Source organism: Leptinotarsa decemlineata, unplaced genomic scaffold (genome assembly GCF_025532065.1).
Source record: "Leptinotarsa decemlineata unplaced genomic scaffold, Ldec_3_MD MMD2_tig00026282_RagTag_RagTag, whole genome shotgun sequence".
In the NCBI taxonomy this organism is placed as follows: Eukaryota; Metazoa; Arthropoda; class Insecta; order Coleoptera; family Chrysomelidae; genus Leptinotarsa; species Leptinotarsa decemlineata.
Genome location: NW_027412668.1, coordinates 22943113 through 22970466, shown reverse-complemented (window position 1 = coordinate 22970466; position 27354 = coordinate 22943113). Strand labels below are relative to the sequence as shown.

The 27354-nt window shown below is 32.1% G+C and overlaps 1 protein-coding gene and 1 long non-coding RNA gene across 3 annotated transcripts; one reads left to right on the top strand and one right to left on the bottom strand.

Moving 5' to 3' along the window:
- Positions 1-1244: 1244 nt before the first annotated feature.
- Chchd2 (Coiled-coil-helix-coiled-coil-helix domain containing 2) lies at positions 1245-16077 on the bottom strand. 2 transcript variants are annotated; one of them, XM_074180100.1, is made up of 4 exons: positions 15926-16077; positions 10852-11024; positions 1554-1766; positions 1245-1431 (listed from the first exon to the last, which is right to left on the bottom strand). In XM_074180100.1, the coding sequence occupies exons 1-4, from the start codon at positions 16006-16008 to the stop codon at positions 1421-1423; spliced, it is 480 nt and encodes a 159-aa protein (XP_074036201.1). In that variant the 5' UTR covers positions 16009-16077; the 3' UTR covers positions 1245-1420. The 2 variants fall into 2 exon arrangements, with proteins under 2 accessions (XP_074036201.1, XP_074036202.1); XM_074180101.1 differs by lacking the exon at positions 15926-16077 and adding an exon at positions 13337-13569.
- Positions 16078-16172: 95 nt separating this feature from the next.
- LOC111514922 (uncharacterized) lies at positions 16173-26800 on the top strand. The gene is made up of 7 exons (XR_012466777.1): positions 16173-16314; positions 16371-16618; positions 17547-17908; positions 17978-18057; positions 18114-18842; positions 21071-24630; positions 24690-26800. It is a non-coding gene; the product is annotated as an uncharacterized lncRNA (long non-coding RNA).
- Positions 26801-27354: the final 554 nt, after the last annotated feature.

Here is a 27354-nt window from a genome sequence, read left to right as displayed (position 1 = left end):
CGATATTTGGGAAGCTTTCCTAGAGTACCACCAGAAAACGAATCCACGTTTCTAGAATTAAATAAAATCAAGAAAGAGTAATGTAGTCAAGCTGCTGGAAAATAATTTCATGAAAATAGATAAATAAAGATTAGTACTATTCCGATCATTCCCAATTTGATTTCAATTCAAGAGCCACATGTTGCAGATACCCGACGAAAAAAACAACAGCCATCCCTGCTTATGTCACTGAGAAAAAGCTGAAATGAAACCATAAGGGACCTGCGCAGTCTTCCGTTTGGAAGATTCGTTGCAAGTTAATTCCTATATATGAGGAGCTGAAATGAATTTCATTTGGTCAGAGTGACTGACAGACTGGTTTTGTAGTACTAGCTTCTCACACGTGCCGGGTGGGTCATTTCAGACGGAGTGAACCTTCTGAATATCCCGAACAAACCAAATTAATTTCAACTAACCATAAGCTCTGCCTGAAGTTGACTCAATGAGATGTACCACTTGCAGACAAGTCCAGAAGCAGAAGTGGGAGTAACGAACATATTCGAAAGAGGTGCATATGATATGCCCAAGTTCTGGTGAAAATACCAAGCGCTTGCCTCTCATGTGAGACCTACTATTTTGTAGGTACCTTTCAGAGGTACACTAGGCGACAACTGGCCATTATGACCATTAAACAGTGCTATTTTTTTTTAATTGGGGCAAGTAAATTAAGTCCCAGTCACGTATCTACAATAACTTTGTGATTGCTACTATTGAAACTTTAATAGTTATTAAAGTTTCTTTTCAGTGTAAAAAAAGGTTACTCTGGAGTGGAAAATTTTATATTTCCACTATCTGCACAACCCAAAATGTAGGGCATCTCAACAACAGTTACTATTTTATGAAGATAACAGTATCTGAAGATTTATAAATAATCAAATCACCACCATTTAATTATTCAATTTAATAAAGTCGAACAGAAATTGACATTTGCATATCGAAGTAACCATCTCGAAAGAGAAAATTTTTCCCATTTTCCCGTCCCACTTTTTTGTACAGCGTTTCATCAGGAAAGATCCTAGTCTTAATCAGTATCTAAATTTATAAAAGCATACAAGACTTTCTCACAAACTACCCCCCACTCAAGTTGTTTTCACTTCCAAGAGTTTCACACTAATCACTTTTAACTGACAGCTTAGGCTGAAACTCATTTTCTACTTCAGTGCTATGAAAACATTTTTTCAGTTCAATTTAGTAAGAAAATAAAAAATGGTGAGACAATTTTATTCAATAATAAAAAAATAAACAAGAAAAAAAAATAACTGCTACACCTTGATTTTCTTTATTTGTAGTAACATTCCATTACTGTCATTAGAATATCACAATGTATCTTCATTGAACTGGAACTACTTATTACTAGAATTTGCCATTTCACTAGGAGAGTCTAAGCCATATCTGAAAAAAAAACAACACATTTTACATAAATTCAACAAATCTTGATGTTAAAAACTTATCAAAGTAGAATCACTATCCCATTAGACCTTTTGTATATTACCGATAAAATTGAGAAAACTCACTATTTCTGATTTTACATTGTTGTACAGCTTCGTTGAACCCTTGACACAATGTCAAATCTGATTGTGTATTTGCACATTCCAAAAATTGTTTAATTTCCCATCCACAAGGTCCCGATGATTGGTCAGAATACTGTTGTCCTGCATATTGTTGCTGAGGGGCAGCTGGAGCAGCTTGTTGTGCTGGGGCTTCACTGGAACCCCCGCTGAATAGACCTTAAAAGAAAAATTTCAATTATATGCTATAAGTAGAGAATAATTACCCATTTTTTCGACTAGTGTCACAGTTATTAGATAATGTAATAATTATTTGCATCTAGTAAACAAGTTACATAACTATAACCATTTTATAAATACTGCTTGGAATCAATGATTTTTTTCAAAACATTTAATTGGCATCTCAAACACAATATAGAATAGATCCAGTAATGGAAAAGATTTTGGTTGACGTTTAGGAACATAACTTAATATTCCATTCAAATAAAAAAAAATCAATAATGAATGAAAAGAAACTAGAAAATAAAAAATTTTAAAAGATGATTCAATATCACTTGAGTGATTTGGTGGCATCCTTATTTTTTTGTCATGTTTTTTTAATAAACAAGTTTCATGACGTCAATTATATCACGCATCTAGCTATTGAACTATTAAAATTGTTCATTTTGACGACAACGAAATTAGTATAGATATGTCTAGCCCACAAAATAATACTACTTCACTTCAATGGCTGATTTCACATAGGACAAGTGAATGAATGCATTCCATTTTCTACCTCAAAAATAGTTCGCCAAACAAAAAAGATAGGAGACCATTTTAATGAGAAGATAAAAGGCAATTACAAAAACATGGAAGGGCAATGTTAACAGGGACACCACTGATGAACATTAAAAAACCTTCACCTTGGAAAAAATCTATTTTTTTGTGTACTTTGCATGTACCAAAATTGTGCAAAGTGGTTTCAGAGATATTAGGGGAGAATTTTTTTTGTTGAAATTCAACATCCTGCATCTCAGAAATAAAGCTTTGCGAACCTTTGTGAATTTTTTAAAGAATTAACCTTGAAATTGTCTAAGGATCGACACCCTTTGGGGCAACCTGAGCAAAAAAAATGAAATGTTTTGTTTTTCAGGTCATAATGATTACTTGCTCTTTTGTTATTTTTGCAGCAGGTTGAAACTCTCATTGAAATTGTAATTTATTCTGAATATTCTACACTTTGTGTTTTTAATGAATGAGTGACCACCTCCCCCACAGCTTCCTAGGAAATCGATTAAAAAAAATTCAATAAAATAAAAAATAGGACAAGTTCTTGACCGTGGTTTGTAGAATTTAATTAATTGACTTCAACCTTCTTCCACACAATTAAATATTGATAGTGGGTCAAGGGCAAATATATAGGCTATTTAAAAATATTTTGAATGAAAAATTCAAAACATTCATCTCTTCAAACCGGGAAATCTCATTAGTGATTTGTTACTGATTTGGACAGAATTTTGGTTCAAGGGACGCTTCTTCGGTAGAACTGGAATCTGCAGTGTCCCCCATCAGTCATCAGTCAGTGTTTTAGTCATCTCCTGATGATACTAACTTGGTTACAAAACGATTTCAGTGATTTATCAAAAAATCCGTATTGAAACTTGAATAAATCTGTTGCATTTAATCCAATACCTATCATGATATTAAACAGGGAAGTAGTTGTTAATGATCATATTACCATTAACTCAAATTTCTAAAAAGTTTTGAGTATTGATCAGTATCAAAAGTTATTTATTTTTTCTGGGTTAACCCTAACTAACTTGATGCTCCAAAACATTATCATGCATAGTGCACGTGATCTCCCAGACAAGGCTGCTTGTGCAGACGCACTGAGGAACAACCGAACTTTTATTTCATTTTTTTTAATTATATACAGCTGGATATTAAAAAGTCTTTTAGGTGGAGTGTAGGGACACAAATTAGCAGTTTCTTCAGCCGTATAAATACTTAATAAAATACCGTTTATGTACACACCACAGACGTTAAAACGTAATTGACCACTCCAACACTGTAACAATGAATTCCGCCAGCCGATTGCAGTTAAATCTGATTGGCCAGCATAAGGAAGCTTGTTAATTTTACCCAATAGATGCAAATGTGGTAGTGATCATGCTTTGATCATGAATTTATCATTGTTTGGGTTGCTTTTTTGTTGGATGCATATAGTATAGAAATTAATATATCACTGACATCAAAATGTCAAAAGAATGTTCAATATCTATCAATGTTCAATAGTTTTCTCTTTTATCCTTTTCTCTAGCAACAGATATTTCATAAAATTAGATCCTCAGATATACACAAAATGTCCCAAAGTGGATTTTGGAATATTCACAAAATACTCATTATGAGATATACTAAAACCAATAATGATTGAGAGTAGAAGTAAGCCCAGTTGACATCAAATCGGGGGCGTGCTTATTAATTTTTGAGAGGGTTAAGAATGAAAGAAAAATTCTTAGTACAATAAGTTAAAATATTCATACACATTTTTTATTTATTTCATTAAAACTTTGCAATATCGTAATTTACCTAATCGTTGTAGTCATTAGGTGGGCCTTATGAAAACGGTAGTAGGTACCAAATAAATTAACAATATTAATAATATATATATATATATATATATATATATATATATATATATATATATATATATATATATATATATATATAAACAGAAGTTAATATCGGACATAGCACTCATGAAAGTGGCAAACCATAGACACGTGTTTCGGGCTTTTGGCCCATCATCAGTATGGTGCAGCCAAGTGTAAGGATGGGCAACACTTGGTTACCAAAAGATAGAAATACAAATGCACGGAGCCACCAACAGGAGCCAACCGTACATTTGTGGTTTCAGTTGATAGATCTCGTGTTCACAAGAAAACTATCAAAATCACCACGGAGGCAGCTATAGCTACCTGCGTGACATCCGGGTCCAGGAAATTATACAAATATGAAAGTTATTGAGTGTCTTGATATATAAACAGAAGTTAATATCGGACATAGCTCCGTGCATTTGTATTTCTATCTTTTGGTAACCAAGTGTTGCCCATCCTTACACTTGGCTGCACCATACTGATGATGGGCCAAAAGCCCGAAACACGTGTCTATGGTTTGCCACTTTCATGAGTGCTATGTCCGATATTAACTTCTGTTTATATATATATATATATATATAATAATAATAATAATAATAATATTTATTCGTTCATAACGATCATAACATGATGACATAGAACAAGTCAATAATAAAAATAAAAAATAAATATGATAGATAAAATAAAATAAAATCTAAATATATAGATAGAAAACTCCGTTGATTGAAACAGTCGATTATATGATTGAAACCGTAGGTACATCAAAATTAAATATAATTATGAACTGAGCCACATTTGGTAATTGTGTTGGCATTCTAATCAACCCATGAAGGCATTAACCAATTATACATTACATATGATCTTTCAGATACTCATCAACAGAGTAATAGGCTTTGTCAATTAAAAGTTTTTTCACATACTGTTTGAATTATCTCAGCGACATTTCTCTTACATGAGTTGACAATTTATTAAATAATTTGATACCCATATAAAAAGGACTTGATTCGGTCCTGGCCAGTCTGTGAATTGGTATTTCCAATAAAGTTGAATTTCTTGTACTGTATTTGTTTCTATTCAATGGAGCAAACAATTGTCTGTCTGATTTTACAAACATCAGTATCTGGTAAATATAAATGCAAGGTAAGGTTAAAATTTTTAGCATTTTGAATAGTTCTTTACAGCTCGTGCGTCTACTTACTCTTTGAATATTTCTGACAGCTCTCTTTTGTAAAATAAACACCTTTTGCGCTTCACTAGATAAACCCCAAGCTGATATGCTATATGAGATTAAAGAGTGAACATGTGCATGATAAAACATAAGTAATACAGACTTGTCCACAATTTTATTAAGTTGATACAGGCAATAGCACATTGGTGATATTTTTTTGCACATTTCATGAATGTGATGATTCCACTTACAATCTTCTGAGAGGTTAAGTCCCAAGAATTTAACTGATGTTACTTGTTTTAATGAACCATTTGATGCTTTTAAAAGTAAGCTGTGATCATACCCTTTTGGTGCATAACTAAATCTTACAAAAGAGGAATTTTTATCATTGCAAATTAATTTATTTTTGGAGAACCAATCCTGTGCTTTCAATATTTCTATATGAGCAGAGTCAACTGTAGCCGAGATGTTTGGTCCATTTACTAGTAAGGTTGTATCATCTGCATACATTACAACATCACCTGCAAAATCATTGACATATATTATATAAAGCAATGGTCCCAGAATAGAACCTTGTGGCACTCCCATGATATAATTACAGTGAATAGACTTAAACTTGTCTATCTCAACATATTGTGTTCTATTGCCCAGGTAACTTTCAAACCATTTATATGGAATGCCCCTAAATCCATACTTTTCTAATTTATCTAGTAGGATTTTATTGTTAACCAAATCAAATGCCTTACTAAGATCCAAGAAAACACCCAGGGTTCTCTTTCCTTCATCTAGATTATTATATAGTTCATTAAGAAATGTTATTATGGCATGCGTTGTTGACCGCCCTCTTCTAAAGCCAAATTGATTTGCATTAAAGAGTTTATGAAGATCAAAAAAAGAAATTACCATGTGTGCCACACACTTTCCATAAACTTTTGCAAACACACTGGGAACAGTGATGGGCCTGAAATTTTCAACCTGAGTTTTATCACCTGTTTTATGTATGGGTTTTATTTTACCGACTTTCAGAATTTCAGGGTAGATTCCTTCCTCCAAAGAGCTGTTAATCACACAAGTTAATGGTTTAACAATATATGTTGAACACTTTTTTAACAGACAAGAGCTAATATCATCATTACCAGTAGTATGTGTAGTTTTTAGATTACTTATTATACGTGTTATATCTGTTTCTAGAGCAGGTTTGAAGGAAAAAGTAAAAGGATTGAAATCTTTAAGTGTGAGTTCATATAATGGTTCTTTTATATTGTTCGAAAGTATTGTTGGAATACTATTAAAATACTCAGCAAAATGATTTGTTATTATCTGGGTGTCCTGAACAATATTGTTATCTATATTCAATTGAATGGTATTCGATCTCATCTTTGAATTTTTATTTGTTCCTATTATATTCCAAGCAGTTTTGGCTTTATTTTTAGAGTTGGCAATCAGGCTATTATTATACTTTTTTTTGCTACATTTAACAGATGTTTGTATAGTTTCTTATATTTTTTATAATACGCTTTGAAATTTTCATTTCCTGTTAGAGTTAGGGCATATATATTCTTCAAATTTTTGCCGGAAATTAGTAAACCTTTTGTTAGCCATGGTTTTTTATATATATATATATATATATATATATATATATATATATATATATATATATATATATATATATATAACACTTTTTTTCACTATTGGGTTGCAGCAATTGATAAGTGAACTCTTTATAGCTATTCTCAAGCTTTCGAGTAACTTAAACTCATCGTCAGGGGTACTAGAAAATACAAATTACAAATTTTTTATAATAGAATATAATATAAATGTAAATGTACAAATTTTCGTCTAATCTTCAACCTCAGATTCGTCACTGTTGCTACTGCTATCATCAAAGTGAATTATGATTGGTTCAATACTGTTGTCTATGTCCCACATTTTTTGCTCCTCTTTTGAAACATGCTGCATGCATTTCTTCCAGTCTTCTGCAGAAACAGTTCGAATAGCTTATTGTAGGTGATGTTGCACGTTCACTAATTTAAATGTTCTGTTTTCTCGTGCCACATATCCTTTTACTTGCGCCCAGATTAATTCTATTGGGTTTAATTCGCAGTGGTATGGTGGTAACCTTAAAACTGTAATTCCACGACTTAACGCCATTTCATCCACTGCGAATTTTTTATATTTGTCTGTGTGTAATTTTGTTAGCTGAAGTAGTTCTGCCTTTAAACAATCTTTGTTATATTGGATGTTCTCATTATTTACCATTCTTGAATTGCTGCTTTTTTCCATGATTGTTTCGGTAATGGTTCTAAATGTCGACTATGGTATGGGACATTGTCCATGACGATGACAGACCCAGGTTCCACAAGTTGAATGATGCCTTCAAACCATTTTTCAAACAACTCCGCATTCACACCTCCGCATTCATCTCTTCATGATAGTCGCCTGTTTTCTTAGATTTAAATATTAATTCACCATTTGGTAAAAATCCACTGTCGCTTCCTATATGCGTAACTATCAGACGACTACCTTTTCCAGATGGCTGTTTTAACCCAACTGACAAACCTTCGAAAAGGCTTGTCGTGCACTTGTTATATTACCATCCTGCCATACTTTTTTGACCGTATGTCCTTGGTTAACCCATGTCTCGTCCATGAAGTACAATTTTTTTTGAGCTTCCGAAATTCGTCAATTTTTCTTAGATAGTTTCTTCTCCATGCTATTATTTCTTGACGTTCAATGAGAATGCTTTTCCTGTCAACTTTTCCGTACGTAAATTTCATTTCGTGTACAAGTTTCCTAAAAGTTTCTTTACCCATTTTTGGGACCTATTCATGATCGCTAAGTGCCTTCAGAACTGTTTGTAGTGTGGGCAGCTCATTTCCGAAAAAGAAACTGTGAATAGTTCTGCGTATACTGGTTTTGGCTTCTTCATCAACTGTGATTTTTTTCGTCCACTACTAGTTTTTGGCGTTTGTACGTCCCCATGAATTTCTGCTTCTCTTAGTATTTTGTAAATCGATGATTTTGGTACACCGGTATAATCAGAGCACATATTAACTAATCTTTTGTAATTGTGGAACTTAATGATGTAGAAATGCCCGGTTGGTTATTCGGAGGTACACACGTAGAATTACAGCACATATGCACAAAGTCATCTTTTGGTGGCTGATGATCTCTTTCAAGACAATGAAATACTCGCAGTACAATTTGTTTTTCTCTTACTGACCGAGACTCCGGCCGTTTTACCTTTTTCGACGTGGAAGGCCCGACCATGTCTCCCATTTTTTGAGTAGTTTGAGAACGGTGTAGAAATATAATTATGTAACGCTTAAACACTTATTAGCACTATTATTTTCACCAATTGTTATCACAACACGTCGATTGCTGACTAACTTAACTGTAAAACGTACAATTCACGCTGTATAATTCACAAACCAATGATACGCTCATGGCTGCAAGTACATTAGTGTGAGGACTGCAACGATGAGATGGAAGTTACGATAAAGTGACAAAGACAGAAATATCGTTGTGTACAGCGTTGCCACTAGTTGTAATAAATATCTAACACTATACAGAAAATAATGAATTTTAACTGATCAGTAATCAGGAAATGTATAAGTATTACTCATTACAAGCTCATTACTGATTTTTGTCATAAATAATACCTTTTAATCGTACTAGTATTGTGTATTATCTATAATTTGCCACAACCTACAACTCTACTGCTTACTATATTTTGATTCTGCTATAAACTGGTAACGTAAAATTTAGATATGACAACGCGCTTTACTCTCAATCATTATTGGTTTTACTGTAGGTAGATTTGAAACCTCTGGCGCAAAATAAATTTTATGGAAACATTTTACCCTGCACCAAAATTAAAGCATGAATCTCCTGATGATGCTAAAACTATTACTATTATTTCATTTCATTTTTATTTGTCTCAAGAAAATTTTACATTTTATAGACACGTCCAAACCTCAACCCAAATGAATCTCCTGATGATGCTGAAACTATTATTATTATTTCATTTTTATTTGTTTCAAGAAAATTTTACATTTTATAGACAAGTCCAAACCTTAACCCAAATAACTAAAGATAGATGACAGAATAATTTGTAGTCCTGGAAATATAATCGAGGTTGACAATAATTGTGATATGGGATATTGAAGAATAAGAACATATATGATCTACATACAAGATAAAATACACTTTAAGGGATGACTAAATATGAATATATATAAAATGTAAAATGTATGAAATGCGTATAAATCTAAATGTATAAAATATATGAAGTATGATGTATAAAATGAAAAAAAAATATCTGAAATGTATAGAATGTCAAATGAATGAAATAAAGATAAATGTATGAATATATACGGTAACAATAAAATAGGAAATTACATTCTATCACTGTGATTATCCATGAACAAATGCCGATTTTCAGTTTTCTGAGTAATTTCTTGAAAGTTGTAAATTCAGTTACTAGATAAGATACATTTCAATTTGGATTTGAATTTTTTTGGAGGTAAATTTCGAATATGAGATGGTAAGTTGTTATAGAGTCCCGTATCAATTTTGGTGGTTATTTGAAGCCTTGTTTTTAGTTCAACTATTCTGGTTTTGAATCTTGTATCATATTCATATATCTCTTCACGAGTTTTATAGCATTCAATATTACTTTTAATTATATTAGTTTGTGGTATATAATTAAGGCATAAATAGTCATTATTCCTAAAGCCAAAAATAAAGGCCTACAACTAGCCTCCCTATTTGACTTTTAAATACATCTTATGGCAAACTTTTGTAAAATTAGTAGTTTAACTATGTGTGTTTGAGCTGCATTACTCCAAGATTACTCATTATGCCTATAACTCAACTTCAATTTAATGCTTATTTGACCAGTGGTATTTAGACAAAAATGTTTTTATTCATTTAATACAAGTGATTATTTGATGGACTTTATTTGAATTATTCTTCAATGTTTTGTGTAATTTGGTTGAAACCTGAGGATGTTATCCATGCGAAGCCGAGAAGGCGATGCTATCTCTAAGAAGCCGAGGCGGTGGTGCTATCCGTATGAAGTCACGACGGAGGTGCCCAGAGTGAGAAGCTGGGTACTGGTCACTAGTTCTCAATAAATTCAAACATTTTCGAATTAAACTTTATATAATGTGAAAGGTTTGATAAATTGAAGCAATTGAATAGATTCCCCACTTAACATAGTTACCCAATGAATAATAAAAATCTAGAATAATTAGAGCAAACTGGAATAATCTTCAATTCAAAAGTTGATGATCTACATTTCCAGCTTCAGTTTGGATACATCCAGCCATATCCGGGTTCACTATATGAACGGTTTTCCAACTGTCAAATGTAGTCGCACAGCTGAGACTTGAAAAAGTTTTGCGCGAGTACACTTTCAATAATCAACTGGGTAACTATTTTCAACCATACCAGAATCGTTCGAACTGCAAACCTGAATAAGCATATCTTTACATACCTGTCATTGCATGACCAACTGTGTGTCCTATTGCTGAACCAACTGCCACTCCTCCAGCAGTGGCTGCCATTTGTCCAAATAAACCAGGCCCTTGTGAAGGAGCCGGTGCTGGAGGTGCTGCCTGAACATGGGCTGGTGGAGCGGGAGCAGGGGCTCTAGCCGGAAGGGTTGTTCTACACAAATGATAAAAAATGAGGAAAGGTAAACGTATGCTCATACATATAAGAATTTCAAAGTGCACATAAGGAATTCAACAACAAAACATTATGGTAAACGGTACTCCTAAAATGTTTTGAGGAACTTGTTTTATCAGTCTATTAGCTCTAGTTGCACAATAGATTGGTCTCCCTATGAAAGAACAAAAGCTTTTATATATTGTTATAAATTTTCTATAACAAAAAATATAATAAGACTGAAAAATTGCCTTGGCGTTTTTTTTGGAATTGTTGATTGTCCTTTATACTTCATTCTGCTGGAATTTGAATGATTTTTTTCTTTCAATGGGAAAACTTTACAGTAGAATCGTGTTTGAGAATGATTTAATATACCTACTAGTTGTTGCCCGCGGCTTCGCCCCCGTAGAATTTGGTGGTTGTAGTACTAGTTAGTACTATGTTGCTGTATCGCTGCTGTTCTAATGTTTTGACAGAATCAGAATCAACTAACTTAGGCGTGCGCAGCGTTATAGAACAGTGCTTTCAAAAAATTGTTCTACAGCGCCATCTAGTGGCGAGTTACAGAAAAACTGATAGCCTAAAAACCTCTATGAAAAATGACTTATACATGTCAAGTTTCATCACGATTGGTTGAGCGATGTAGAAGTTTATCACTTACCAACCAACAAACAAACATTCATTTTTATATTAATACTAGTTGTTGCCCGCGGCTTCGCTCGTGTAGAATTTGGTAGTTGTAGTACTAATTAGTACTATGTTGCTGTATCGCTGCTGTATATTATATAATATACATTAGATAATATATAATATTAGATTAGAACATTAAGTTGAATTTAAAAGAATATAAATGTACTAATGAATCAAGTTAGCAATTATCTTCATTAAAGTGAACATATTAGGAAACAAAATCATTCACAACTCTACACATATTTTTTCAGGGGTTGCATTCATCAAAGAATGATAATAATCTAGTACATACATCTAGTGCTTTCAATTTTACATAACTGACAGATAACACCTTTTTTTTTGTTTTTCACTTGCAAATTTGTTTTTGATAGGTTAAGTACTCAGAGTATAAGATAACAGGGTGTTCTTGATCACATGACTCACCTAACCATACGAGCAGAGTATGGTTAGGTGAGTCATTGAAAAATTTTGAATTTATCATATATAAGAAACTATATTCCTTTTCTTTACAAAACATTTTTCAGTTGATCAGAAGGGTTTCTGCCAAACTAAATTATTGGAAACAAATTCCTTGAGTTTGACAATATAGGAAGAAAACTCAAATAGATTGTATTTTACCTAGGATGAGGAATGCCTACTGATAACCTGAAACTGTTGCTCTTTTAAATTAATAACAATTGTCCAGAAAACTATCATCAGATTACTTGTTATATACTGACAACTTTGAAATATCTACAACTGAAGCCGTTAGTTCTTGGAGGTTTTAAGTTATTTCTGTTTCGAGATTGCCTATCTGTTTTAAAATCTGTTTTTCCGTTAATCAGCTATGTACCCACTAAATCAATTTGGGTCAATATAAACAAGAATTGTGTAATTATTGTACATTGATATAGTTGAGAGAGCTACTTGGTTCCTAGATAGCAAACTTCGTTTCGATATATCTAAATGCAAAGATGTGACTTTCTATAGGAATAAAGTGACTACCCTTGCTTATATATGTAATGAACACTCCTGATGAAGCTATTGTACAGTGAAACAGGTGTCCATAGCGTTACTTAATTCCATTATATACAATAATATAAATCAATGGGAGTGTTCACCCATCATTCTTTTACTTTAGTGAAATGTGTGACCACTCTTATTGATTTACATTCTGACAATTATGTGATGCCATTGGCGGATACTTGATGAAAACAAACAAAGAAGTCAAAATATATTCAAGTAATAATTTATTGTGAAATTTTCACTGAACATTTTACAAAACCGCAACACATGTTTTCCTATACAGTTTGAACACGCTATTGTATCAGTTATTCAGTGAAAATCCCACAATAAAGTGCTACTTGAATATATTCTGACAACTTTGTTAACGTAAAAGTTTGATATACTGTGATAGAATCCTGAAAATTACAAGTCATATTGACAAAATCATAACCCAAGTAAAGGTCAATATTTCTGAAGACACATGACACATCATACAGTGGATCATGAAAGGGACTATACAAAAAAATTTGAGCCTGTTTCCTTGATTGAAAATACAATAAGTCACAAGTAATACATTATTAGTTAGGATTATTTTTGGAAACAAATTGACATCAAAACTACGAAAAAGATTTTTTTACCTGGGAGCTGGAGCGGACCTCGGAGTTGGAGACGACCTTCCTCTTCTAGGCATTTTGTTTTATTTTTATATCTTATTCTTTATATGAATTGAACTTCTATAATATATAAACTGTTACGCAACTAACCGATTCACTTTTTGCAGTACTCCGTCTTACCGACTTATATAGAATTAAACTTCTGACGTAAAATTTCTGGAAACGTCGAATTTCATAACATTCGAAATAAACAACACAAAGGTTACTTTGAGATATTGCGTCTTAGTAAGAAATAGAACATATATTGTGTTTCTTAGATTGCAACGGCTAGTGATGTGTAACTGTCACTGTGTAGCAGTGACACAGAACGCAAGAGTTACCTTACACACGTTTAATTCTCAATTAATACATGTCATGTGACGATTCGTGACATATTTTAATAATAATATAGATCTGCTCTGTATTTGGTATTTACGAGAACTAGCAAAAAAATGTGATCGGTTTATCAGTTAGCGTTTAGTACTTTTTAGTGTTGCATCATTTGTCATCGAGAGGGTACTACCAACATTTGTTTTCCAATTTCCAAATGAAAAGGGAGGTTTTGTGATACAACAACTGTTTTATTTTTGGAAATCGAATCAGACGTTCCTCAGTAATTATCAGTTGTATAATAATTTCAGGAACTGATAACAAACTATACATATTTTAATGTTAATGTATTCAAAACTCACTTTAGTTTGTCCTAATATTAGAACATTCAGCATTCACTTCCTGGCAATAATGTAACTCGTTTCGTACATGATTTCGTATATCATGAAATGATTTTGGCTTAAATTTGGCCAGAGCGCCTCAAAAATTATATACGTGTAATAGACTGCATATGCGTGATGCGGATGATGAACAGTTTGAAATTTCATTGGAATAAACTGGGTTGGATTTTAAACACATTTTTTTTAACTGTGATTTTTATTGTATGCAGATTCCTGAAACTAATAATACTTTTATAATTACTGAGATACAGCTGATTCGATTTCGAAAAATGAAATAATGTATTAATATCCAACAAGGTACAACCTGGAAAAAAAAGTTTGTAGCGTGCTTTTGCTGACGAATTATGCAATACTATACTAAGTACTGAAAATAATGAATTTTCACGTAAAGATCCGTTTGAAACATAAAAGAGAGCAAAGCTATTTTGTAAAAAATATATATAGTGTAATGAGTAATTGAGAATGTATGCCTTTTTAACTCGAAAGCGGGGCTCTTATAAAGATTTCAAGGGATGAATATTCTTCATCCTAACGTTTTTCTTTTCAGAGCGTGTGCATGAAAGTATCAAACATGTTTTTTACCATCGATTTATTTTTTATTTATTAATCATCACCGGTTCTTGTTCATTTCATTAAACGTATCATTGTTGCATGATCAGTCCCTACAACATTTGCTATAGCCAGAAAACACATATATTCGTGCTTTGTGGTTACAGCATCATAGAACTACCCTAACCTTTGCCGAATCATAACTCTTTGAAACTGGTATATCGGTTATGTCATTTTCCAACATTTTGAATGTTTTCCCTTAAACTCCATCATCCAATATCTATTTGGTAGGGGTGGTTACACAATTTAGTCAACCATATTTGGGAGTCCGCCATATAATGGATTCAGAGTGAATTATTTTTTGTGTTCGTTTCAGAAAACTCTTTCATTTGGTACCCATATTATGAGGATGTATAAAAATCTAGTCCACCATTTTGGTCGGTCCGCTATATTGGATCTGAAGTGACGTTATGTTATTTTTTGAATTCTTCTCAGCCAATATTTTCATTTGTTCCCCATATATCATGTGGTACATATAAAACTTCTCCGCCTAATTGGATTTGAAGTTACTTCATGCTATTATTTGTATTCTTTGTAAAAAATCCTTTCATTCAATACCCAATAAATCATAAGAGAACATGAAAAAATAGTTCGGCTGGTCCACTATATTGGATTAAGAATGATGTCATGCTAGTTTTGAATTATTTTAAGCAAACCCTTTCATTCGATACCATATCACGAGGGTTCATAAAAAACTAGTCCACCTTTTTGGGTGCCATTATGAGGGTGCATAAAAAACTAATCTGTTGTCTTGGGCGGCCCGCAGTGTTGGATGTAGAATGGATTCACTTGCCTTTCCATCCAAACTAAACGTGTAAATGAAATTTTAGCTAAATCGGTTAAGAATTATTCCTTCAAAAGTTGCGAAATTTAACTCGAACTAACATACAAATATACATAAAATCAGATTTGTTGAAATATGTAAATTTGTCGATTTTGAAATTTTGGGTTATTGCACATTCTTAAACTTAACTACGGTTCACTTATGAAGACACATTGTGGATGATAATTTGGAGTAATATATGTTCGCAATTTCTTTAATTGATTTGTTTCAAGGACATTATTGAAACCATAGAAAAATTATAATTTTGTTTCTTCACTCATTTTCATTTTATTACGGTTCCGACCTTTTATTGACTAAAATCTTTGGACGTGGAAATTTGGAAAAGTTTCAAAGAACAGATGCACGGAATTGAATATGAGCACTAAAATATCGATTCAGACAAAAACTTACGAATAATTTCTTCCTCTAGGGGGCTGTTTTGTTCGCGGTGGAGGTTTCCATTGTTTAGTTGATGGAGATTTACTGTGTCCCATTTTTTCTTGAACAGGCAATTTTTCATAAATGATATTTTTTTTTTGATATTTGTCAAATATTTGATAGATGACTTTTCTATTTGACAATATATCAAAATTGAGTTTTGTTTGAATGCTTGTAAATTTTTTATTGAACATATATTTGATTAAAATATTTTCACCGTGGTAATAATGTTTGATTCGACTAATACTGGTAAAAGTAGTGGAACAAATGGTTACCATCCAATGGTAATAGGACAACTCCTTGAGATAATATATATTAAAGAAGAAAGGAATACAAATCATGAAATTATGGAACAACAAAAAGTAATTGGCTCTCCAGTGCAACTTTATTGATTCTATTGGCGCATTTGCTTTTTCAGCTGCAGGAAAACCCGGAAAAACTTGCAGATCTTGATTTACCAATGTCCTCTCTTTCGTAAAACAAAATCTCCAAAGGCTTCAATAAATTCAAGACATCGTCTTTGACTAATGCGTAATAATGACCAGATTCAACGCCAGAACCACAGTGAACAATGAATGCATAAAGATTATAATAGTGGTCTGCTAGATTAAAGTGTTCATCTATTTCGAACCTTCGTAAGAGTTTAGCGCTTTCGTCAGATTGAAGGTATATTTTATAGTAATTCTTTAAATAATTTTAAACAAACTATAAAGACAAAAACTGGTATGGAACTCGTAACTGTCAATTGTTGAAATTGGGTTTCAGAGTTTCCGTGCTTTGATTTGTTGTTCATAAGAAAAAATCCGCAAGAGTTGAAACATAAAATATAACCATTTCTCACATTATGGATACATGGGTGCGATCACGAAGTGGTATTTATAAATAAATGTACCTTAGTTTTGCACTTTATGTTTTCAAGGAATGCTTTGCGTTTGCGTTGCATTTGCGTTACTCAATCCATAAATCAGTTATTCATTGTGTAGAATTCTTCTGTATGATATCTGTTTCAACTCTATCACGAAGTTAAGAGAACTGTGTAATTTGATGTTCAAGTTGACGCTTTTCTCTTGGTTGAAGCATTGAATCGGAATTTTTCTTTTGAGTTCAAGAACTCGCCCTTTTCTATAACATTTTTAGCTCATTTTCATTGTAAAAATGATCAAAAAAAAGAACAGAACATTTTTTTTTTGAAAAAAAAATATTCAAATCACATTAGGTAGTTAAGTTATTGGGGTGAACTGGAAGTTTTCATTCTTTACATCTTTATGAAGTTTATCATTAGGACTGTTTTTTTTTGAGATTATGAAAATTCCCACACCGATTTCATCAGATGTCATATGTTTAACCTTTCATATACAATTCAGTCTCGATATCTAACATACAAATCACATCCAAATTCCTTATTGCATCTAACATAAAGCTGTAGTGACTAAGACAGACTTAATACTTGTGCGCATGCATTGCTTCGCCAATGATGATCTGATTGTAGTGCCCATACACGTAACCGTAGTGCATCTCATAGTAGTGCTTATACTCTAGTGCAGCCAGACATTGTTTTTAATCGACTTCAATTTACAGTTGAACTTTGTTTTAGCGTAAATCCAGGTGGGGTATGGGCCCGACTCAGACCCACTTCCGTGTGGCTTCACCTGTTATAGCAACATGATTCCGAAGCCATTATTGAAAAATAGAAGAAGAACCATTTGTTGAACACACTAACGCCCTCATCGGTAGACATTTTTCCTATTTATTTTTCATTCTTTAAATTGATGTCAATTAGTTTGTTGAAGTGAATTTATTGAGGGTCGTTAATTTGAAGTAATATGCCAAGGGAAATGCTTCCTTTCATGAATTTACGGATGAATATAATTCTGTACTGAAATTCCCAATGATGTGACAACTTTTTTAAATTCAGTGTATTTATAATTTTCATTTCTGTTTTGTTTGTTTGCATTGGTGAGTAGCTACCATAATTTGGAATAGGTTTCATCCTGAAGATATTTTTTATGGAAAAAACTATTGTAGGTGACACTGCCTACAGTCCCAGATTAATATTTGAACAAGTAGCTCTTTATAATAAATAATATGTGCTGTATATGTAAAACGTAAGTGTAGTTGTTTCAAATTATAACTTTTTTTTTCTGTAATATTTTGTTTTCAGGATTACATGCATATCAACTCTTATTTGCCTGATTATTTTAGTGGCTATAATTACTGGAGTGGTATATTTGGTACTTTATTTAAAAAACAACAATATTATAAAATTTTAGATGTTGCCAATTGAACATTTTTTACTGAAATAAAAGATGTTTTACAAATTCTTAGTGTAATTTTCAAGTTCCTACCTAAATAGTAAAGATGATATAAAAGGAGGAAATGTAATCAAAAAATGTGGAAAAAATATGATAAATTTCATACCTTTGTGCATATCACTAATAAATATATTTTAGCAAAACACAAATGATATCTGTTGTACTTCTCACTGCTTTTTTTAGTTTATATGAATTTCAAAATGTTAACAGAAAAGTTAGAATTTAAAAGAACAACATTTACTATCCACTGCATCCTTTGAGATGAGGAGAGCATGCTATGCATACAAGTATCTTGATTGTCATGAAGAAATTCTTTGAGAAAATTCAACAAAAGTACTGAACTTTGGAAATATTTTTTTTTTATTTCGAAACTGATCCTGCCACAATTATGTACCCTGAAGATGTTAATATGGATGCGTGATATTGTTGTGTTGATAAGACCAGTAGAGTAGAATACAGAACTACTTTCTTGGTTATTTCTACACTGGTCCCGAAGTAATACTCTGAAACCAGTGTGTAGAGAACATTCAATTAATTTCAGTATAGTACCGCTGCTGTTGGACGAACAAGAAGAATATGTAAGAATTAACTCTGTGAAGAAACTTGCATCACAAATAATAATAATAATATTTATTCAGTTTTTATCATCTATAGATGACATTGACTATGTCAAAACGTGTACAAATATAAAATAAAAAATACAATATCTGTGCACTTAGAGACACAATATACAATTTACATAGATAATTTAATATAATATATAATAGTCAAAACCAAAAAGAATCTGTTATTTATGTTACAGCATCGTTAGTAAAATCTTCTTAAAATGATTTATCAAGAAACAGCTCTTTGATTTGATAGTTATACTGTTTTAGAGCCAAATTTTTTATCGTACTTGGAAGTTTATTATAGAATTTAATGGCCATAAGTCTGAGACATGATTCAGATACAACTAATCCGTGTGTTGGCACTCCCAACTGTAGGAAATTTCTAATATTATAATTCTTATTACCATTAAGAGTAGGAAAACTGGTTATATGTGATTTTACATATTTTAATATCTCATAAATGTATATACTTGTAACAGTCAATATTCTGAGATTTTGGAAGATGTTTGAAACTTGTCTTTCTAGTAACTCTTGCTATATACCTTATTGTTCTTTTTTGAGTTTTGAGGATATAAGCCGTCGTGTTATCAGCCAGGAGAGTAGTTGTTTCAGGCAGGTATTTGCCAGATCCTACTACTTAGGAAAATTGGGAGAGGTGAATATTTGGTGTTTCATTCCAAATGTTTATTTTCTTAGTACACTTTTTAGTTCTTAGATAGACTACCTCTTAATTATATTCTCGATTTGATTCAGGAATACAAAAATATATCACAGTTGAAGCTAAATCCGGGCATTAGAGGGTATGTTAATAAAATAAATTTTGGTTATGTGAGGGAAATATACATAAATGAAAATATTCATTTCAAAATTGATTATAGACTTTTAAAACTATGTTTGCACTGTATTTACTGAATATATGAGAGAGATAAATCAAAATATCACTACTTTTCTTAAAGTATATTGAAAAATGGGTTTTCACGACACTTGTCATACTCTTTAACCCTTCTGTATCTTGTGAAAGATTGAATTGTTTTAATTTTCATTAATTTTTGTTTTTTATTTTTTTTTCTTTCAATTCATAAAGTATTCTTTCATAATTTTGGTATTTGCTTTCTAGTTGTGTATTGTTTGGATCCCTTTTTGATTGTAAATATATGTCAGTGATATCTGAGCTGTTGGCCACACAGTCCATACATTTTTCTCTTTGCAATGTGTGACACTGTTCATCACAGTTATTTGTTATAATAGTTTTTGTAAACATATTTTTATTTTAGTATAGAAAATAGCTAAAAATGAATTTCTGCAGGTACTCCAAATTTTTTGTCTGTCTGTTTTTGACAAATGTTTGAAATTTTTGAATTTTCACAGAAGAAATAAACCGTACTCCATTTGAATATGCTTGAGAGATGTAAAAAGCCATCGACCAGTCTCTATATTTCAGCCATACCTAAGTAGCTAGTGAATCTCATAGGTTATTTATGTTGGCACTATAAATGTTATATTAACTATCGTCAGTATTATTTTGCTAACGGCAAATCAACTTTCATCAATTTGTCCCTAAAAAAGAAAGGAAATATTTTCAAACAATTGAAATCCAATTGCTTTACTAGGAAGTTATGAAGAGGCTATCAGCATTGAAGTCAGTATACGTCTTGAATGTTTAGGAATATTGAACGATGAAAGAAATATGATTCTCCAATTTAACATCGATCATCAGAAATTAACTGGAAATATATCCAGCTTATGTCATTAATGTGTGTGTGTTAGCTCTTACAAAAGATACAGAATATTTCTGGCAGTGGTTTTAGATATATCTGTTTCTGTTTGAAAATCTGTTTTTCCGTTATTCAGCTGTCGCCCCCATACGAACGACAACTCTCAGAAGTTGAGAAACTTGTGCGAGCTAAGGACTAACGAGGTCTTACCTTTTAACGTGTGATTCCTAACACGTCATGTCAAAGTATTCAATTGTGTACAATAATGCATTTGTGAAATACTGATAAGTGCCTTTATTGAGCTTAAAGTATGATTACATTAAACTTAATGTCCATTGAGTTTCCGTTAGCCCTTTGACTTTTCACATGATATGAATAAAGACAATTGTCCTTAGACAATTTGAAGTTCTTAAAATTTAATGTAGGTGATTCTTATATAATTACAACTTCAGACTGGTTGATCATATGTATTTTTCATTTTAGGCAAACGGTAAGTACACACACGAAAGGCATATATTAATTCATGTACTGGCCTGTGTCATAGATGTGTGTCAAGAAATCCAACCCCAGTTCCGAACAGGACGAATGCTTCAGCTCCTGAAGTTGGCAATCAACATCCTCAGCACCACCATCAATATAACATATGTTTCACCGGAATTGTATGTAACAATATGGGAATTTACAGAAATATTTTTCTGAATTGTGCAGCAAATCATGAGTTACCAGTCTGCGATAACTACAAAGTGGATTGTTGGAACAATTTATGCAATATGTGTAGAAGTGGTTGGCTATTATGTGAAAATGTTGGTGATTTCCATCCTAAAGACAACATCCACTTCCAGGATTGTTGGTGGCTGAACAGTGAAGATCAGATGAAGAGACAAGAGATCCATGGTAACGCTATGAGGACATATATTCCATTGGTTATGGTACCACCTATCACAGCGAACACCAATATTTGAATAAAATGAGTTACTTAAATTTTACTAGTTTTTTTTTTTCACGATATGGAATATTCAGTGAAAATGATACGTTGGATTTTATGAAAATAATAAAAATTAAATTTTATTATCATTCTTCTTAATCAGGTACAATAATATTGCAATTATACTAATGAACTTTCATTGAATTTCAGAGAATTCCAACTACTTCATAAATAGGCGACATCCTTTCCTTTTCAAAACTCGCCTCACCAAATAGCTATTAGGATCTTTTACTTTATTCAATTTAATTTCATAAAAGCAACCTTTGATCGGATGCCCATTCACATCTTCTAACTCATAAGTTATAGGCTCGTTACTATGAATTTTCACATCTTTGGAAAGTTCAGTGGTAAAGTTTGCTGCATAACCTTTGGAGAATACATTTCTATACTTGCTGATTCGAACCATATCTCCGATTCTGAGTTGACTTTTTTCACATTTGCCAAGCTGTTGCCCTTTGGATTGCATAAACGGACAATTTTGTGGATGGTTTTACCTCTGCAGGCTTCATGCCAATGGTGTGATGCACTTTGTTATATTGATTGGTAATTTTAGGAAGAATATTCAACCACCTGTAATGTCCTTGAAGTGAAAATTGTCTATAAAGCCAATGTCTGTTAAGTTTCTGGTAGCCCTTTGACTTTTTACATGATTTGAAAAGAGAATAATTTGATGATCCTTAAATTTTAATGTAGGTAATCATTACTTAATTAACACTTCAACTGGTTGCTCATATTTATTTTTCATTTTAAACAAATGGTAATTACATAATATAAAGATAAGAGTACACACACAAAGTATTGAAATTTTTGTTGTACCTCAATAAAAGAACAGTGTCAAAGTAATAAAACGTGTATTCCCAATTATTAAAAAACAAAAGGTCAAATAAAATATATTCAGATTGCCCCCCTTTTTTCAATAGTTATTTGTGTGGAAAATGACGAAAATTTTAAATTGTCTAGTGTTACTTTTGGTAAATTCATTAAGATTTTTAATAAACTAGCTACTTCAAAAAGTCAGCAAGATTTTCTAAATGCTCCTTACCTATTCTAGGTCGTAAGTAATCCATACTTAATTTTACTTTAGAGAATGGTTTCAGCCCTCTAGCTATAGACATTTGTATTGTTGTTAATATACATAATGCAATAGTAATGTTTGAAGAAGAATGAATTAAATTTTGTTATAATGTAATTGAGTGTTTCTATTAGAGAAAAAGTCACATTTTGCAATGCAGAAATTGTGATTCCTGTTGAAGTTCTGTTTCGTATCTATATCTTTTTCGTTTCAATCTTTGACGGTTGAAGTTTATACAAAAAAATCAATTGGTCTTTGTCAGAATACTTGTTAAAATTCTCAATATTCCACAAAATTTTTAAAACATCAGATTGAGAGGATGGTTGTTACTTGTATTTTATTTCATTGTGATTTCAGTTTTTTTTTTGCTTAATATAATAGTTTTTTTCAGCTAATCTCTTTTTAATTTTTTACAGATTCTTTCAGGGATTTCAAATCAATTTATATCATATTAAACAATGGAAATCCGAACTAATGAAATGCACGAAAGGATAATAGCTCAAAAAATTCATTGACAGATGAAAGAGTAACGTTTAGCACTGCAAACAAAACCTCACTTCAAATTTCTAAATATTTGAATTTGAAACGTTAGTTTTCAAAAATACCACCGTTTGGTTGAGGCAGAAAAAAATGTAATTCTTGAACAAGTGAGAAAAAATGTAGGTATACTAAACAAATTCGAGTTTCTCAAAACAACAATTTTATGAAAAATGTGAAGATTTTCTATATAGGTACCTACTTGGGGACGTCCAACCTTTAAGAATTTCTGTCGAGCTTCAAGGTTCTTCTTTTTTTTTTATCAGAAATGTGAAATTTTGTATACCCAGAGGGTGTTTTTTTAAAATTTAAAAATCTGCAAGAATTCCTGGCGACCTGCAAAGTTTATTTATGTAATGAGAAAGGTGAAATTTGTTTATTCTAGGAGGGTGGGGTTGAAGTTTTTGTCAAAAATGATTTATAGTCAAGATTCTTATATAGGAGGTTCGATCGACAAGATTTTCTGCTGACCTGCGAGTTCTTTTTTTTTATTTGGTCAGAAAAGTGGAATTTTTCTATACTGAGTGGGTGGGAGTAACTGTTACTTTTGTCTTAAGGGATCTGTCACAAATTTCATCTCTGACAAATCCGATTTGAAAGTTCATTACTTGCTAGGTACAATGGGAATAGTTTGCTGACCTTCAAAGTAGTTAGACCCAAATATACATGTGTAGACGATTTCAAATAATAAAAATGAATATGAAATTGACTTTTACATACCACTATAATTCAATAACAATTTATGCAATAGTTATAGATTAAATCCATAAAGGTTCATGAAAATAGTTGTGCAGTAAAGCAAGGTTTGGACTGTTTCATGTTCAACAGACAGAGAAGTAATATTTTCCAGAATGAAATTTAAAACAAATGAGTAGTTTTTACACCCACAGGGCATAAAAAGTTACGAGAATTTCAGATCGAAGTTATTATAGTTATTTATGTATCAAGGGAATTAGGAGGGCCTTAATTACCGATGGCAAAGTTTGCGTCCCGAGGGCCTCTGGCCCGAGGGACAGCAATTGCCTGAGGTTATTAAGGCTCATTAATTCCCGTGGTACATAGATAATTTTATTTCTGACCGATTTCAATAAAATTTTGTTCATTTTTGAAACGGAAAAATGTACCAATTCATTACCTTCCCGGTATATTTGAATCAGGTACCGTTGATTATAGTAGAGTTTTTTTGTTGCTAGGTTGTTGCTATGTTACTTGTTTATAAACAGAACTTTGTTATCAAGCTGTGTTTGCGGTGAAAACGAGTTTTCTACCCCAAATATAATGGAGGATATTTTGAAAAAAGCTGAACAAGCATAAGAATCATTAATTCCATCGAAAAGTGAAGCCGTATACCAAAAAGAATACAAGATATATCTGGACTGGCTGACACGGAAAAATGTTATGCCAAAAGATGTCACTGAAACTGTATTTCTGGCATATTTTCAAAAACTGGTAAGGAATTTTCTATGTTTTTCGGTAGATTTGGTAGTAATTGTGTTTATTCGTTTCAGTCAGAAACGTATAATCCGAATTCTTTATGGACTAAATGGTCAATACTAAAATCGATGGTGACTATACATGAGAAACGAGATATCACCAAGTTCAATGAACTACAGGCTTTTTTGAAACGGAAGAGTAAGAGTTATAAGCCGAAAAAGTCTGCTGTTTTATCTCCTAAAGATGTTATCAGATTCCTAAAGGACGCTCCTAATGATATTCATTTATTGCATAAGGTAATTTTTTTCTTATTTTCCTTTTTGTGTGTATTTATTTCCTTTTTTTTTGTTATAGGTTGTTTTGATTATGGGTTATTTTGGAGAATAGCATCGAATTGAGAAATAAAACGGCGCGTATGTTGTCTACTTTGTCATCAGAAGAGGCAGGTACCTCGACTGTAGTGAACAGAAGCTCCAGCCATACAAAAGAAGAAATTGTTTCTAGTGGCGGAAGTAATTTTCAGGGAACATTTCAAAATTGTACATTTATTATTTGTAATGACGTGAATAAATAAAATATGGTTCAGTTTTCATTTCTATTCATTTTTACTTGTGAAAGGTAGAGGGAATTATAAAATCTATAATGTCCCAAGGGAGTTATGACCCTCTTTATTGATAGCGTAACTATGACGATATAAGCTTATGATATCCCGGTCAGAAATAAATATTTTAAAGGACATCACTCTACTCCATATGCAACCAGCCACACAGACAAAAATATTGAGGACGCCCTGCCTTACAGGACCACATCAGAACTATAAAAATAAGAACCCATAGCAACTAATCTAAATAAAAGTAAAATGAACAAGTAACAAAGGGTTTCAGTTCAAAGAATATTTTACAACAGAAATAAAGATAGTTGTTTATTATACAAGGAAAAAAGTATTAGATTTTAGCTCGAGGATTTTTTCCCGTGTATAATACACAATTTTTTTCTGTGACGGGAAAAACGACGATTTAATATTGAAAAATTTAATTTCTACCTTTAGTTATGTGTATATCTATATATAGGTATATATCCGTGAAAAAAGTACTCACTTTTTTCACGGGGACCGGTGAAAAAAGTAATTTCATGAAAAGTGACATTTTGTTACCTGTCATCAGAGATAAAATGCCAAACTTTTTTCCCGTCACAGAAAAAACTACATTTTTCTTGATAGACTACAGTAACCAATCTCATTGAATCTTTTCACCATTTGACAGAACTATACCTACACCAGAAAACATATATCTTTATGGTATATAGTTTCATTTTGAAAATACATAGGATTTTTTTGACTAGTTCTTGCATCTGCGATGGAGATAATATACTTGGCCAAAAATCTGAATCTTTAGAGTGGTGAATATGTGTCTTTGAATTGTTTCTTTTGCTTATTTTAACATACTGTACCGAGTGAGACTTATCAGAACATGGATCTATTGGATCGTCATTGGCTTGTTTTACTAATTCTAATTTCACTATTACAATTCTCAGTAGCTGTACTGTCTAGAAAATCTGTGGGCTTTCGTTTCGAAGAAATCTGTACCTACCCCTTATAGGTTACTCATTACGAATCTACCTGCTCGCGTCAGTTGGCAAGATCTGAAAGATTACATGCGTCATGCCATAGTATAAAGATAAAAGGAGTAATGTTAGGGAAGTTACATTTGCAGAGACACATAATCTTTACCGCGATATGGGAATCATAGAATTCGCTTCCAAGTCCGACTTGCACGCTGTTTACAGACAAATGAACGGTACTTTATTGAAGGGTAAACGAATTTCGAGTTATGGTGCAGAAATACCTGGTGAAATGATGTCCGATTCACACAAAGAAGTTTCTGTCACAAGGCCACAAATTAATCCACTTTCTACCCAGGAGGAAATACTGACCATTCCAGTGAGTTGTACGTGGACGATGTCTAACAAAAACTAGCCAATATATGGACAGAAGGTAGAAAAAAATTCCCATAAACCTGGAGATGTGCACATTACGTGGGATCCGCTTTTCAAATTAAAGCTTGGACTATACTCAATTCGAGGATTTCTTTTCTAGAGATGAGTTTATGACCCATGGGCCTGCTTACAGTTTTATTGAACTTGATATCGAAATATCATTATTATAAATGCAATCGTAATGTGAAAATTTGTTTCATTTCCTTCGCCTAAAGAAAATGTGCGCTAGATAGATGAAATCGAAATAAATTATCGATCTGTGCTTATCATTCTTAACTTGGAAATGTTTAAATTCGTTATGCTCACCCTATTTGTGATGATTCAATGTGAAAAAGTACCTATATTTTTCAAAAAAGCAAGTAGTGCTTTTAGCCATAATAGATAACATTGTTGAAATATAACATCAGATTTTGTTGAGTACTTGAAATTAGAAAAATTGAATGAGGAATGTATTGAAAATATGTGATTTTTTCAAAGCACTACTATAAAAAACCACAGAGAAAAAGACGTAATGTCATATAACATCCATTACAAGAAACGTCCATTTTAAAGTTTATAATTTCCAAACCAGGTTGAGATTCAATTTTTATTTACGAAAAAAAGTATTTGTATTGAGTTTTGAAATGATTTTGAAGGAACATTCATTTTTATAAAAAATAATGTACTATAAACTTGAATAATAAGGAGGTACCTCTGTCTAGTACTCTATGGTGTCTGAATGAAATAAAGATACTTTCCTCTAGA

Coding starts and splice junctions, on each gene's coding strand:
- Chchd2 (XM_074180100.1), bottom strand. CDS start 16,008: ATGGGACACAGTAAATCTCCATCAACTAAACAATGGAAACCTCCACCG. Junction 11,025..15,925: donor CCTAGAGGAAGAAATTATTC/GTAAGTTTTTGT, acceptor TCATTTGTGTAG/AACAACCCTTCCGGCTAGAG. Junction 1,767..10,851: donor AGTTGGTCATGCAATGACAG/GTATGTAAAGAT, acceptor TTTTCTTTTAAG/GTCTATTCAGCGGGGGTTCC.